At 36.3% G+C, this 16,910-nt stretch overlaps 1 protein-coding gene across 1 annotated transcript in view; it reads right to left on the reverse strand.

Moving 5' to 3' along the window:
* TRHDE (thyrotropin releasing hormone degrading enzyme) overlaps positions 1–16,910 on the reverse strand; it is a gene marked incomplete at both ends in the record, with an annotated part of 198,963 nt that overhangs the window by 95,067 nt on the left and 86,986 nt on the right. Inside the window, 2 exons of the mRNA XM_084302453.1 lie at positions 5,254–5,391; positions 16,572–16,685. Of these exons, the coding sequence (XP_084158579.1) occupies positions 5,254–5,391; positions 16,572–16,685 (252 nt within the window). The remainder of the gene's footprint in view (positions 1–5,253; positions 5,392–16,571; positions 16,686–16,910) is intronic.

A 16,910-nucleotide genomic window follows, 5' to 3' on the forward strand; every position in this document is an offset into this window, starting at 1 on the left:
TAAGCAATACAATAGGCTAATGACTATTTTGAGTCAGGAAGGTGCTCAAATGCCTTATTTAAGACAAGTATTTCAAGTATCTTGAAGTACCTGCCTGGTTTTACACTCCAGCACCCCATGGGCTGGAGTGGGATGGCCTGCATATTCGAGTGTACTTGAGGCACTCCAAGGATTGCTCTGAACTTGAACATGAAGGTTTCACCAACTTCCAGTTTCAATGGTTCTCATATTGGAGGCTGTGGAGACCTACAACCTTTTTATCTAAACAGAAAGAAATTACTTTCATTACAAGATATTTCCTCTAATACAATGCATTATGTTCAAATGGCTTTTGAAAGCACCTTCTGCAATCTGGGCACTGACCTTCTGCACTAGCAAGTCATGGAACAGAAACTGCCATCAAATGCATGCAAAGAGCTTCATGGCATTCACAGGTGACATCACAGCTAAATTAGTCTGGAAGAACAAGAAGCTCTCCCTTTACACTGTATTAAGGGAACAGGTTGCAAAGCCACCTGGTTTCATAAGAATTTAAACTAGCTGGATATCATCTTTTGTTCCCAATTTAGTTACATGAATAATTAAAAATAAAACCCGGATTACTATATTTCGCTATTTGTTAGTGTTTATCTAGGTGGGGTTTTTTTTCAGAGTTAATAAGCTGCTATCACTTTCATGTGGTGACTTCACAAATGCACCTCAATTCCATTTTGTAAGGCAAAGAAAGATTTCCACAATTACATTACACTCATGAACTGAGTGGATTTCACTCCAACACTAATCTTGGTTTTACTGGCCAGAATAGATGGTGTTTGTTTTGGTATTTCTGTGCTAGTACCTTTCCCAGTTCCTGAGGAACAGAAGTAAAAAAGAACAAAGAATTTAGAGAGCCTTTACACTGACTGCAGGTGGCCTTCCTATTCTTCCAAATTCTTGCAGAACATGTTACTCTGAATTTTCAAAGAGGACTACAGTCAAAGGGTGAGCAAGCCACTGGTTTCAGTTTTGTAAATTTTCCTTTGCCAGAACTGTTTCTTGCAACATGCAGGGAAGGTGACCACTTTTCTTTGTGCAAATTTTTAGTTGCACAGATATAATACTTTGAGGGAAGGTCGAGGGGTGTCCCCCTCTCCTCCTCTATTATTATTAGAAATATAGTAATCCTTCCATCATTCAGATGCAGGAAGCAACAAAAAACTTTTTTTAAGTTGTGGTACTGAGTTAAGATGGAAAAGGAAATTATACAGACAAAAGTTTAGAAAATAATGAACTGTTTGTGTAACAAAGCCTGGGCCAGTAACTATCTCACTACAGAGTCTCATATTGCGTACAGGGAGGAAAAAAAAGGAATATTCATCTCTATTCCAGCCACACTCTTCCTTGCTTTGATTATTGTTTGTCACTTGCCATGACATATTCTGGGGCTACTTTGATAGTTACACTCATAGTTATACTGGTCTTGCCTGCTCCAATTGCTACCAGATCTGCAACCAGCACACTTCAAAGCATTCAGTAGCCTGATGGAAACAACTTCAGATATTATCTGACTCTCTATACTGTCCTTGGTGCCCTTTCATCCCTTCTCTTATCTGGCTGTGACTGCTCATCCAGGGTATGACTTCTTTAGTTCTGTGTGGGATATCTCTCTCTCACACTGTTCTGGGTCTGGCTGCTCCCTCTGTGATGCAGCTGTCTTGTTTCTCTGTTTCATTACAGCTGGCTGTTCCTTGCTGATCATTGCTGCTCATGTTACCCTTGTTGCACTCTCTCCTCATCTGTTGATGCAGCACTCCAGGGCTGATTCCTGCTGTCAATTATTTCTGGTATGGAAAGGCTGTCACACTTTTTGCTTTGATTTAACAATTCTCAGATCCACTCTTGTGTTCAACAGGCTGTATTTCCTGCTGCACTTGGGATATAACGACTTTTCCCATCATGGGAGGACAATATCTTATTTCCAGCTGCACTATGAAGATGTGAGTTGAGAGCCTTGTATCATCTACCAATGCTGTTTGCTTATTAATGAACTATCATGATTTCTTGTTTTTCTCTACGTATTTGTGGTCCAAGTGGAGAATGATGACATGTTCCTCTCTGAGGAATGACTAGTATGATGCTTTTGAAAGAGCCAAACACTACCATCAACAGCTTCAGTGGAAACACTGTGCGAGTGAAATTAGTGCCTGTTTCACTCTGCTTGTGGGATTACCTGAATACGATTCTTCAGGGGTTTATGTTGTGAGACTTCTTACATGCAATCACTGAGGACAACAAAGTGGAAATGAAAAATGTATTCAGCTCCTAGGCATTTAAATAGCACAATCTCAATGGTTATCTCCAAAATGTATAGAAAGAGTAAGAGGCAAATCTTTAAGGTGACAGCTGGGTGTCTAGCAGACATGGGCATATTAATGGTGTCTAGCTGATTTGTGCCATATTGATGACAGTAAAGACAATGAAATGACAATGACTTTCCATGACTGTCATTTCAATGAAGAAAAATTATATGGGAGAAAGTTTCATCATTTTGATTTTACATTGAAAACAGTAAAGAGAGAAAAGAGATTGCATAGACAATCTAAGGTCCCAGGAAGCACTAGGTGGACATTAAAAAAAATAATAATAATAAAATAAAAGTGAATTTAAAAAAATGCAGGGGAAAGATACTGCATGTTTTGCTGGACTGTATAAAATGATTATTTTAATAAATACAGTAGAAAAGGCCTCACTGATGGTCCTGACCCAAAGTTTACTAGAGTCAAGAGAAAAAAAAAATATAATATTTTTCAGCAATTTAAAAAATAAGTCAGCAAACAACCAAAACTCCATCCCTGAAACACAAGCAAGAATAGAAATCAGGGTTCATTGTGTAAGGAGGGCTTTGAGACACCTAATATATTTGAGCAAACACCTGACCAGGTACAACTTGGATTTTATTGACACACCATTCATCACAGTATTTATACTGGCAGACATTAGAGAGCTAGAAGGATAGGCAAAGGTTCTAGCTATCTCATAAAAGAGTTAATTTCATCAACAAGCAAGCTGATTTTAAGTGCAAGCTATGCATGCTTGCATACAAGATTACATAGAAAACAAGAATGCAAGATCTACAAAATGCTAAATTTGTTCCAATTTATCCTCTGAAGGAATGGTGTCAGGTGCTGGGAAGAAAGTACAGAAACAGTGAAAAGAGCAGCTATGAAGCCAGTGGTAAAGTTTATTCCTCTTAGATACTGTTTGTATCTAAAACAAAAGGATGAATGGTAAGTTAGAAAAGCAGACAGCAAAACAAAGACTTTATAGGTGAAAGGGTCTGTACTTTAATTTCCTCACCTAAGAAAGAGCCTAAGTAAATTCTTCCATCACCGTTCCTCAAGCTGTTTTGTTAGATCAAGTAACTGGGTTCAAAATTTACATGGTCAGGCCCTGATATGAACACATTCAGTGTCAATTAGGGTCCTGGGAGAGCTGGCCATCAGAGAAGCTGAGTGGGGAAGCTGCCATATCCACTGGGCTGGGCATGGGTATTGTTACAGTAAAAATGCAACCTTTAAATAGACAGACAGATACAATATACAGATTGCACTCTAATCCACAGAGAAAACAGAATGATGCTATCAGCCTGGACAAGTTAGCTAACAGTATATAGATGTGTCCTAGTGTCGTATTTGTCATTTCAATGTAAATGAAAATTCCTTGATGTTTGTAAAATATTCACATGATGAAATGATAAGTGATAAGTATTACAATTTACTGTGTGATATTACTACTATCACATTAACTAGAAAAAAAAATAATTACCTTGAAATACTACGATACTGATGTGAGATAAGCCTCTGAACCTACCAAGGTTCAGCTATCACCATCAAACATGATTGAAATATTTAAACGATGAGAATACTTCATTATGCTAAAAGTTGCTGGTTACTATAGATTAATTGACCAAGATCCATATTTTCAAAGCCAGCTGAGGCATTTTTGCAAACGTTACTTGGGATCTTGAGCAACTCTAGCATTTTAGAATGTTTTCCTAGCTATTTTATGTTTGAATATTACATCCTACACCTACTACATGCACAAACACGCATCTGTCATCTGGTCATCTGCCCACTCTTAAAGGAGTAAGAACCTTTAATGGAAGATAACTTGTTGAGTGGGAATAGCTGGTGACTGTAAGAAAGGATACACCTCTCTTTTAGCCCAGAATGAGTCCTGGGTAAACTGGAGGCTCAGCAGGCAACTCAGTGCTATGCTGCTGCTGTCTTGTTACAGCCTGATATTAGGCAGCTAATGATGCAGAAGAAAAATACTATCTGGTCCAAGGGTGATCGTCAAAAGACTCTTACTGTCTGGAGCAGACAGTACCAGTGTAGCCTTCATAGTGGCAAGCTGCAGGCAACATCCCTGCATCACACATCAAGAACATCTGCTCATGAAATTACAGCACAGTATTGGACACCATACTGTGCAGAGAATCATCACGTGGTATGATGATTCCAGATCCACCAGATTCCAAACTATTGGAATTCCAGATCCACCAGATTCCAAGTTATTGGAATTCCAGATTCCAGATTCTGGTGGATTCCAAAATCCACCAGATTTTGGGTCAGAGGCTAGCAGAAAGCCCAATCATATGATGGAGAAGGTGGAACTCCTTCATAGAAGTTATTCAGTCCCAAAGTTGGCTGAATCATTCCTACCACTGAAATACACATTGAAATTGCCTGAATTAATACACATTCCTTCATCACCCCACAAGTCAGTTCTTCTGCTCTCACTCTTCTAGAATGAGCAGAGTGAGAAAAAATTCTCACTAGCTTTTAGAAAAAATTCTCATGCATAGAAAAAAAAAGGAAAAAAACATTACACGTAACTTCAGTACTTAAGAATTTTTCAAGAGTTTCAAGAGGACAAAGACTACATATCCTTTTTGCTTTTTAAAACATCTAACACAATTCAGACGCTGCCACAAAATAAATAGTAATCAAAAGAACACACAAATCCTCTTGCTGCATTCTGACAGCCTCCCAACTTTATTTATAACACTTAATAATACCGGATTTGTTGAAGGTGATTGGATAAAATCACTGTAGTATATCCCAAACATATTCCACACAAATTAAAGTTTCCCACCTCTTAGCAACTGTCTATGTATCTTTACAAGAATATGTGTTTTGTGAATGGAACACAATCTTCTAATAGCTACTGATATATCTATTTATAGAGACAGATAGGTTTAATTAGTCCCACCTTTTTATATGCAATCCAGTCAAACACCCTGTCGATGTCTGTGGCTTGCTGCACCTCCTGGGATACTGGATGTGAACTGGCCAAACCATCCAGCAACATCACTTCATGTAGGACATCTGTCAGAAATCTCTGCTTTTCCTGAAATACAGCATAAGCAGTAATATCACAGACACATATACATTTAAAACAATATAGATGCACAGTTATCAGAGGCAGCTTCTGTATGACAGACGATTAAAATTAGACCTTCTGGTTTGAATGTAAGCCACCATCAAGTCCTAAAATCTTAAACATGTATATGTAACAGAGAGGAACTACATCTAGCATCTAGGGATCCTACTGACTTGAGACCATTTGCTGAAAGCAAACTGACTGAAATTAAATTAAAGACTATTCAATGAATCAAAATGTATCTGTAAGTGCAGACTGCAATCCTCATTACCATGACAATTCACTCCCAGTTACCAGGGGTAGGGAGAGAGGAGAAAGTGGCATAGTCTTCAATCACTAAAATATATGGAGGCTACAGACCAGCACTCACAGAGCTCATTGCATACACATTCACAATCACTTTTGACAGAGATGAGTAAATACAATTATTACTGCTTTACTGTGTAGACCCTGAGGCATATTAACATTTAAGTCACTTGGCTATTAGTGCCAAGTTCACATAGCAGGTCAGCATGGGACAGTACAATGAATAGAGCCCACAGCACTGTCATAGCAAATGTCTGCACCATCTTTTGTAATTCCTGTAAAGAAATTGTTCTTCAAGAGCTTGTGTGCTCAACAAACTTCATCTCCTTCATTTCATAACCTCCATCTGAAGAAAATCCTTCCTATATCTCTTTACAAGTGAGACCATGGCTGCATGTAGAAGTCAAATGACATAGTCAAAGTCACAGCTCCATCAAGGGCAGGTGCAAACCCAAACAACATCCAACATGCTAATTCATTTCTATACCCTCTATAAATATGGATTGCAGAGGTATGTCAAAACCACTGCATATTTACTTGGGCAGCAGCATTAATTAAATGTGCATGTATACTCTATGAACTGTGGTGCATTCACTTTTAGAGTACAAGCAGATATGACTTTTTCAGCTGAGAAATGACATGCTTGAAAAAGTCCTCATATTGCATTCATATACATGTCTCCACTCCAAAACAATGTGTCAGGAAATAAGAGCTTCACTTCCTTGTTTTTTCAAGTCACAAATAAATGTAAAGACTGGAAAAATTATGGAAGGTTTAAATAAGCATTTTTCCCCCTGAAATGGCATATCTCAAACTTTATCTAATGTACAGCATTTCCTGAATTAATGTTAACCTACTGCCATAGCATAAAGAAATTCTAGGGAATGCTGCGTGTTTTTCAAAAAGTACTTTGATGTCCACAGATAAAATAGCCACAAAATTACATAATAAATTATATGTTTAATTTCTTGGGTGGCAAGGTTTTGGTATCAATGTGTTAATTTAAATTTTATTTATAAGACAGATGAAGAGCTCTTCCAATGCTGATCCATCTGGAAATAAACCTTTATGTTAGAATTCATTAGAGCACAAGAAATGTACCTTGAGCTGATTGCATATTCAGGCAATTAAAAGCACGGGATGCAGGGAAGCCAATTACCCAACACACACTTAGTGTTCTCAGCTGGCTGCATGAGGTAAGGTTTGTGAAGGGAAAAAGTAATGTCTTGTTCATATTATTGTTAATTTCCAAACTTTCTCAGGCGTATGCAGTTAGTAACTGCCCTTTTTTACATGAAAAAAAAAAAAGTGTAGGGAAACAAGCATTATGACAGTCCCAGTGAGAGGAAAACTACTGAGGCAGAAAGGATTATAGATGATTTGGTTACATCTCACTCACGTTCTCTATTAGTCAGGAGCAGAACACCAATTTCTACAGATGTATGGTAAGTAACGCATATAGGTATGAACACACACAGGTATAGACCTATCTCCACACTCACACCTGGATATCATAATTAATAAAAAATTGTGGGAGTGGATTTACTTTTCAGAATTAACTCATCAGAAGGATGTAATCCCACAAGAATATTTCAAATACAAAACACAGAATCAAGAAAATAAGCATGTAGTGAACATAAAGTAAACCTATTAAAAATACAAAAGATATAAAAAGGACACGATACCTTTTGTTTTTCAGGTGTTTTGTTGTTTTTTGTTTTGTTTTGTTTTTTCTTAGGTTATCCCTTGAAGGGCAGAAAAGGAGCATTTTAGATTCATGACAGCTCACAAGTAACCATAGCTGGAAAGTCTTCCTTAAAATTTATGGCAGACCATAGCACTGGGATACAACAGAAATAGCTAGTATGCTATCAAATACGTTCACCTGCATTTTAGTGAGAATTAAGAAGGCTTTTGACCTATAAAGCTAATTTTTTTGAGCTAAAAGGATTTCCAAAGCATTCTCACCTTTTCTCTTCAATACACAGCCTCTGAGATAGATTTCAAAAGGAGACTCAAATATGTGCAGAACTCCAGGGAGACACAGAGAGAAAGAGAAAGGAGTTTCCTGGTTGACGACAGACATGCAGCTTGAAGGGACAACAGAAAACTGAACAGCAGAAAGAAACTAAAACTACCTTAATTATTTTGTTGAAGAAACACCACTTCAAAGTCATACCGGCTCATTGAGAGGAAAAGGCCAACACATTTGACAAAACTGACTATACTGATAGAAGAGGGGCTTTCAATTCTCTAGCTCTGTTACTCTATGCAGTATACTGGAATTGATCTATTTTAACGTGATATCTACAGGACTAAGGAAACACATAGCATAGAAATTGTAGATAAAATCAATCTTGGAATGCATTTAATGAGGTCAGCAAGCTGTCAACCTGGTAGGTGACAAGTTTGCAGCTAAACATGAAACAATTACAAAATGTTGTTTAAGATCACTCTCCTCCAAGGAGTTCAGCTACAAGAGAGAAGCCAAAGACTGTGATTCACCTGTAAAGAAACAAGGGCTTCAGATGAGTCTTTGGGGATTTGGCTGGAAAGTGTCAATAGCTGTGTATAAGTGCAAGACAATGCCCAGAGCAAGAATTGGTATGGCAACAGCAGAAGCCTACTCTGAAATAAAACTGAAATAAGGACAGAGGTGCTTCTCAAGCCTAAGCCTTGAGAGGCAAGCAGGAAGCTACTCTGTTCCTTATTTTCCTACTATCCACTTGGCATCTTGTCTCTTCATCTCCTCTCCTTAGAGCCTTCCTGGAACTATAAATAGACAAAGTCTAGAAGTCCAGGTCCTCTTGTGTTGAGAAAAAAAAAAAATGTCAATTACTTCTTGTTGCTTTCCCTCTTACTCTTGAGCATGCTCCCAGGTGCAGAGACTGAAGTGTTGTTTTATCAGATGAGCATGCCTTTTGAAGATTTACGTGTTCAGATTATTGCCATAACATCAGTGGTCAGCAGATTCAAGTACCTGTCTCTTCGTAGGAATGATTTGTACTTGTGACTGATAGGGTCTTTTCTGTTTGGTAGAGAGGCTTATCTCTCTCATCCTCAGTAAATCCTTAAATATTATGAACATTCAAATTTCACTGCTGTGGGTAAAAGCAGAAAAAATGCTATTGATAACAGGGTCAGAAACTTTTTGCCTATAGCAATTCTTCTACATAATGGAAATATGTAAAGATTATTAAACGTGGATCTGTAGTTTAAATCATTCCATAGCAATAAGAATCGGGAATGGGAAACTGGCAATCCATAAAAGAGCTTTCTTGTTCTAATTTGTTTTTATTCTACAGAGGAAGGTTTGTGGAAAGGACGTGGTCACTTTTTGTGTATTATTCTCCAACAGGATGACCACCATTCAAGTAGCTTACCTCTAAATGGAAAGAAAGAAATTGTGAAATAACATTTTTTGGCAGAAAAGACTGTCTTCAAGAACCATTAAAATTTATTGTGCATAACAGGATAACGATGATGTAATGGAAAGAGGTTGCTGCTGGTGATTTTACAATATCATATTGAGACATAATGTAAGAGTAAAAGTTAGCATGACAATAATGTAATACTCGTTAATCACATTAAAATAATTTCTAAAAATTAATATGAAATAGCAGAGAATATAATTAAAATGGAAAAAAATATGGAAAACATCCAACTGTGGAACAAAAGGAAAAGCACAATGAAAGCCAAAACTGATAATTAGTACGCAGAAGAGATCAAAGGCCTCAATATTAAAGGCACCGCCTTTGTTCTGGGACTGCCATTCAACCAGTTTATGGACTGAGGAATCTACAGGAATAAAGCTTAATATTGGTGAACAAATCTGCAAATGATTTTCCTGACAAACTTGCTGGAAATATCTTCTCCAAACTATTCAACTTTACTAGCCATCACGAATACAAAGGAGATGAGTGATCTCTCGTGCCTGACAAAATCAGCATTTGGGTTCAGTACTTGGGTTTACATGGAAAATGCATATATGGGGAAAAAGAAATAGGGGCAGATTTTGAAGGCAAAGAATTCTAGTATACACAATTCCAGGAGGCTGCAGTTCTAATGCAGTACATTTCAGGGTGAAGCTTAAGAAACTGCAAAGGAATATAAGCTATTAGGAAACCAAAGGTTCAATAAAATACCTTAAGACCAAAAAGTTCCATTAGGGGACAAAAGCAAGTTCTTTCTGTCTATATGTGTATAAACACTGTATAAGTATGTGTCTATTACAGGATGCCTCCTGATTACTGGTAAATGAACATAGCCTCTCTCTCTCTCTCTTCACAACTGTAATTGTTTGTGAATAGCTTGAGCAGCTGAGCTTTTTAATTTATATCTCTGCAGGTGTGCTTCAGTTATGTATGTAGTACGAAGGAGGCCTGCAACACATTCTACACTTATCAACTATGAATATGTCACCATTACTTATCTATCTTCATAATCCACTTTTCTACATTTTCAGTCAAAGTTCCTGTAAATTTCTGTCCCTGTGTTTGAGATATTTTCACATTGGCTAACAATTTTTTTTTGTTGTTATAAAGCAACACAGATGTTCTAGGAGCTCACAGTTAAGGAAGAACATCAGTTTTGAATATCAAGAAAGAGAATTTGAAATGTATTTTTTTTAATGAAATGTCAAACTAGATATTCATGACCTCCAGGTAATTTATGCATAGTACTTGCATTGCCAAGCAGATGTGTAGTTATTTGGAGCTTTTGCGCAGTTTCACCAACTACTTCAACTGCTGTTTTCTCTCACCAATCTGTTTATCAGGTATAACTTTAATTTGTTTGTATATCAGATCCATTGTGCCTACAGAAATGGAGGGCACAGTACGCAACAGGAAGCATTACAGAAGGAAAGATGCCCTATCCCCTAAAAATGCTTCAGAGAAGGCTGGTTTTACTCCTTTAAGATCCTGTTTTGTTATCTTGTTGCCTTCACAGAAATGAGTCATTAAGCAAATGGATGCACTGTCCCTTCACACATCTGTTCCCAGAGCATTTTAAAACATTAGGCAACAAGGTTTTGTTGCCTGGACAAACTAAAGGAATCTATAGAGGAAAATCCTCTCACTTTAAGAAATAGTAAATTATATATAAATAAAAAGTTGCTTACATATGTGACTGGAATACTGAGGCAACTTCCAGACACAACTGGCAAAGGTCACCATCAGTGAAAATATTTTTCAGGTGCTCTCACATTTGCATGCCTAAACTATACCATCCTGAAGTGACGAGGCTCAGTAATCTAAGCACTGAAGGGACCAAACATGTTTTGCAGGTACACCAAAACTTAGTTATCAGTTTGTGCTTCAAGTAACTGCATATTGCAAAATATTTTAAAATAAGGGCAGTAAATTCGAGACAACAGAACATTTGAAAAGTGATCCCTCAATAAGGATGCGCCCAGATATATGGCTATTTGCTTTGCCACTGAACTTCCCACATTAACTATATTTCCTGATGAAACATGCATCCCTATTTCAGTAGGGTTGCCCTTCAGTGAGTCCTGGCCTTGATCTTCCTCCTGTACGGGAGACAAAAGTTGTGAAAAAGATTCTTTCTCATTTTTACTGATGACAAAGTGGTTACTAATTGAAAATTATATGAAATTCAGCAAGTTCACTGAAGTTTCTTTCAGGAACTAAATAAAGCTTCATCTAAACCCTGAACTCAGGAGATTTGAACTCACATGACCCAAAAGCTCTCATAATAATGTAATTTCGGCTGCTTTCCCAAGATGAGCAGATAATGACATGAAGAAAGAAGAGACACTGACATTCTCCAAACCTGTACTCAATCTCTTGAATAAATGTTTCATCTAAATGTTGATATTCATTTATGTCTGATCTCTAAATGTTAAGAGTTTAACTATTTAAAGCTAAGAATTCCACACAGTTATGCATCTTGCCAGGGCATTTAAAAAGAAACTGTATTAAGAAAGATAATTTGGAGATGGAAACATATTTTATTAGTTATAAGCAAAATTTAGCATAAGGATTACAAAACTGATGTGCTTAAAAAGGACTAATAATGAGCAACCAGGTCTTTCACCTTACCTTTACATACCTCTTCTTTCTTGCCAAAGTTAATTATACATGAGATTCTAGTTAATTTTACATTGAAAGCTTCCCCCATAGTTGAGTTAAAACAGAAAATCATACAAGAATTGACTTCAGTGAGCATTTACTGAGGGAAAAAAACACTCCATGTGGTATTAATTAAAGGCTTACTTCTTACAGGCACTGGGAGCCTTTAACCAAAAATAAATAAATAAATAGAGAGAGAGAGAGAGAGAGAGAGAGAGAGAGAGAGATGAAAGTAGTTTTAAAAAAGCAGTCCGAATCTCTCTCAATGCTGAGCCAGCATGATATTTATGTTGGGTTAGAAGGATCAAGCAGGCTACAGCTCAGGTCTGAAATGCCAAAATAATAATGAAATAAATCAAAAATGCCCATGTCTTAAGTCTACTTCAAAATCTATAAAGATTTTCTGGGTTTTCTGTAAGTCAAATGATGCCTAAAAAATTTTGTGGAAGGAGACAAACACTTTAGGAGGCAACGTTAATCAAACTAAATTAAAGATAAGCATGTGTCTAATGGCAGTATTCACTTTGATTATTTCAATCCTGTCAGTGAGAAAGATAGGCAATTAAGATCATTTATAAAGGATTTGGGCAGAGTGTTGCATGATGTTCAAAGTACTTACTGTAATGAAGTTTAGTTAAAATGTTTTCTATTAACTTTCTAGGCACAGGTAATTTCTTGCAGCACATATTTTTAAAACAGAAATGTTAATAACCAACAGCATTATTTTCAGCTGCCAACTGTAATGGCAGGATCATCTAGAGTGTGGAACATGTTAGTGTGAAGGAAACGTGATTCACTCTAAGATAGGTGAAGGATGTCCTTCCAGGTAGACAAAAAGTTTTACTCTGAGTAAATAATCACAGTTGTTTAATACTAAGAAAATCTCTGGCAAATATGACAATCCTTGTATGTAAAACTAGTAAGCACACATGAAAGTGGGAGATCTTATCCCAGAACTTCAATTCATAGAGAAGGCAGTGGAGTCAAAGCAATCACGAGTGTAGTATACCTTGACTCATCCAATAAAGTTGTCACCAAAGCCAACTTTTATATAATAAAGAAAATGGAGAAGACAGCTAGGTTCTGTGAAATGCTTTCTCAGCATCAAGCAGGGTACTGACTGCTAAAGTATTTGACACTCGTTTGATGGATGAAAGGGAAAATTACATGTCAGTAATTCCTGTTGTCATACTCCTCAATACCTACCCCAATACCAGAGACGTTCAAGGGCAAACATGATGGTTCCTTCTACCAGAAAATAAGGAGGCAAAAGAACAATCAATAAATTCATGGATCAGAAAGTCTCAGTTGAATTCCTTCCTTTAGAGAGCCACATACAAAGGAGTTCAGGATAATGACAGAAACAACCAAAGAGGATGATAGAATATTGAGGTGCAATCGGGTCTCTGAAAGGAGAAAGGTAGATGAGAAGACAGGGTGGGTGAGAAAAGACAGGGCTATGAAGAGAAAATAAGCAGTAAGTAGCTTTCCACTTTAATTTTCTCTTTTCTCTGATCCTAAAACAAGCAGCAGGACCTTCTATGGAGCTGACATTACCTTGTTGTATCATTCATAAGATCTAACGCCTCAAGAACTCACATCCAGCTGCTGTTCATTTTTGATGGCATGGAGAGACATCCAAAAAGTTGCATGGTATGCTTCTAACAAAGAAATCTCATCTCTTTCTAAGTCATGAAACAGCAACAGCCAAGGTATTCACAAACAAATAACTACTTTGAGTACACAACATTAAGCAATATTCTCTGATCTCTGGGGAGAACAGTTTGCAGTGCCAGATTTCTTTTTAAAATACTCTTGACAACAACAAAACAAAAACAAAACAAAACAAAAACACAATGGCTTAAACTTCAAAGACCTTGAAGAATGAGATTTTGGAATAAGATTTTGAAACAGTTCAGAGTAAGAATTTCAAAAACATTCAATTTGGGGGATAGGCAATGCAAAAGGCTGAAATGGGAAGCATGGTGAATTCATTACTGCTGCAAATGTCTCATGACCATGCAGGAGGGAACATAATTCTTAAAAATCAAAGTCAGCTTCACCTTCAAGAAGTAAAAGGTAATATGCAGGGACTTAGTTTTTAGCTGAGGGAAGGGCGACTTTCTAACTTTGATCTGAATTAACTTAATTTAAAAAAGGACACTAAGACCAGTGCTGGGACCATGAAGGGTCTCAGCACAGAAAGCTCATTTTTCTGTTTTGAAACCAGCGAAACTTTGCCCACATCCTCAGGGGAGTTCTCAGGTACCTTATAGTAACTGCAACAGAAGCCTCTGTCAGAATGATTCTGTTCATTCTTCATATCATTCACCCAACATTTCAACAGGAGGATCCAGGGCATAAGGATGGAGAGAATTTATTGAGGACTAGACTTCCTTTCTCATTATGTAGCCTGATGAAGTATGTAAATGCCTTGTGGACAACACAAGAAATTCTAAACCTCCTGAGAGGTTCAGTGAGGTGTAACAGCTCATGCTCCATGGCAGTTTGGGCAATCTTGCTACCTATCCATCTTTCCTGGGGTGTGGAGCTTATAAAACCTTTAAGGAAAAACTGATAATCAAGAACTTTAGAAAAGGATAAAGTGTTTACACAAGCTAGCAAACCTAGAGAAAAGATACCAAGACTGTGAATGCCAAAGAATAAAAAAAAAAAAAAAAAAAAAAAAAAAGAGAGAGAGCTCGGTTTGACTAAAAGAGAAGCATCTTTAGAAAAGCAGTAGCAAAATTTTATGAGCTTATGGAGTTTAAATGGTAAAAGCTCATGTGCCTGTGGCCTATAAGCACTGAGCAAGTTAGGTAGGAAGTTGAAGAGAGATCAATTTGATTAAGATATATCTATATTGCCCAAGTTGCATTTCTAAACAAAAGTTCTTTTTTCAGGAATTGACTTTCAGTCTTTAGTGTCTACACTTGTCCAAAAGAAAATGTGATAAATATTCTACAAGAAACTGAAAAGAAGGTGTATTTGACATTTTAATCCATGGACTTCTTGAGGAAAATTTAAGGGATAAAATTTCAAAACTACAAGATAAAGAAATTAACTGTCTAACTTTCCTCATTCTTTAGAAAGAAAGAGGATTTTGGCGTATTACTCTCATTTTTCCTGATGCAAAAAGCTCTGTCATCATACATCACAGTATCTTTTATTTTTATTTCACAGGTATGAATAACTGCCAACAAAACACACACAAAATGCTGGAATATTGTTCTGTTAAACCATCGTTATAGAAAAATGTTTTGTAGTTCTTGTTTTTGTAACTGATTCATGAAGCTTGTACTGTGTCCTTTTTTTAAAAAAAATAATTAAGTTTGTTTGCAACAGCTTTTCTTCTTATAAAGGCTCACTTTTTATTTGTTCAACTTTATAAATGTCAGTATGATCTAAACATCAAATGCACTTTATACCAATAACAAAAATATCCAGCAAGCCAAATTCCAGTAACAGTAGGTTTTGCTTCCTCTTCTTACAATCTCTGTAATAAGGTTAAAACATTGACTTCTACTGTAGTCTGCAAAAAAAATACATCATATTTAAATGCTTAAGTCATCAATTGTTCCATCTTGTCACTATTTTTCTTATTATTTAAATATGTCAGTATGGTTATTTTGATTGCAAAGGCCAAAGTTTATGTCTACCTTCCTTTTGATTTAGGGAAAAAATTGACAGATGGGTATTTCTCCAGGCATAGCAATATTACCATAGCTAATTCTAATTTATGCAGCACGTGTGTCTAATTTCTGAGTTCAACCTATTTGTTTTGCCTGTATTCTGCTAAGACGTAAGGATTTCACATGATGGGTGTGTCATTTGCATAACAGTGAATGTTATATTCATTCCACAGAAATCTCAAGCAAATATTCTACATTCCAAATGACTTCTAAAACAGTGTTATTCTGCATTTGTTAAACTGATTATGTGAAGAACAAATGATGGATGATTTAAAGATAAATTTCAGTCTATAAACGTTGTCATCTATGACATTTCACTATGCTAAAATCATACAGGCCTGCCAGATTTCACTGCATTTATAATTAGAATGATTACATTTTAATTCAGGATGTGTTTTTCGTAAAGATGAAGAGAATGAGTTTTAATACAGCCAAAGCCAGGTGAAGCCAATATGTTTACCTATACAAGACAAATGTCAGTTCAAATAAAGATTTATTTTTCTATTTCATAATGCAATTATAAACCTAAATTGACACCTAGAAGAAGAAAAAACTACAAAGGATTCAACCTTCACAGAAGCATAGTAAGCAAAATAACCTGTATACAACAATAAGAGTAAACTTAGGGAGAGAACAGAATACTGTAAATATATATATATATGTTCAATTTCATAGTATGTTTTAGCCAAACATCTCTTTCTCATTTTTGTTATGTTCATGGACTAAATTCAATATTCTGTCCATTTTCAAAAATGGTCCATGTTAAATCATAACTGCTTTAATCCAAAATGTTTTTCAGCAGAGAGAGAGTAGTTATTTTAACACTGGGTTATGATAGACATGACCTTATTTCTTTTGTAATAAATTGCAGATTACACTTTTGGAATGCTGTCAAATTATTTCACACCTTGTGATTTTGCTTTATTGGACATCTGATACTTTCATGCATCATTTGGTATTTTTCAGCAGTCCCCGTCTATAACAGAAGCAGGAGAATAACAGGAGAGAAACCTTTCAGTGGAGTTTCAAAATTAATGAAATAAAACAAACATACCATGTTCCATCCCGGGTAGAGGTAGTCTGTCCCGACAAATTCAAAATAGTGAGCAAAACCCTCTTTCAACCACACATCCTCCCACCAGACTGGAGTCACAAGGTCACCAAACCACTGCAAAGAAAGTTCAGTTTAAAAAAAAAAAAAAAAAAAAAAAAGAAATTAGAAAATGTTTGCATACATTTTATTTATACAGAGCAGATTCTTCACGAGTTTCAATTCATACCAACCATTGAAACTCACCAAATCTTTTTTCATATAATAATGAACTAAGCCTTTTTTACAGGATGCACCTAAGTAAAATATTAGAAAAGAGCTAGCAGGGGAAAAGAAGCATTG

The sequence above is a fragment of the Netta rufina genome, assembly GCF_964035555.1.
Source record: "Netta rufina genome assembly, chromosome: 1".
Lineage (NCBI taxonomy): Eukaryota > Metazoa > Chordata > Aves > Anseriformes > Anatidae > Netta > Netta rufina.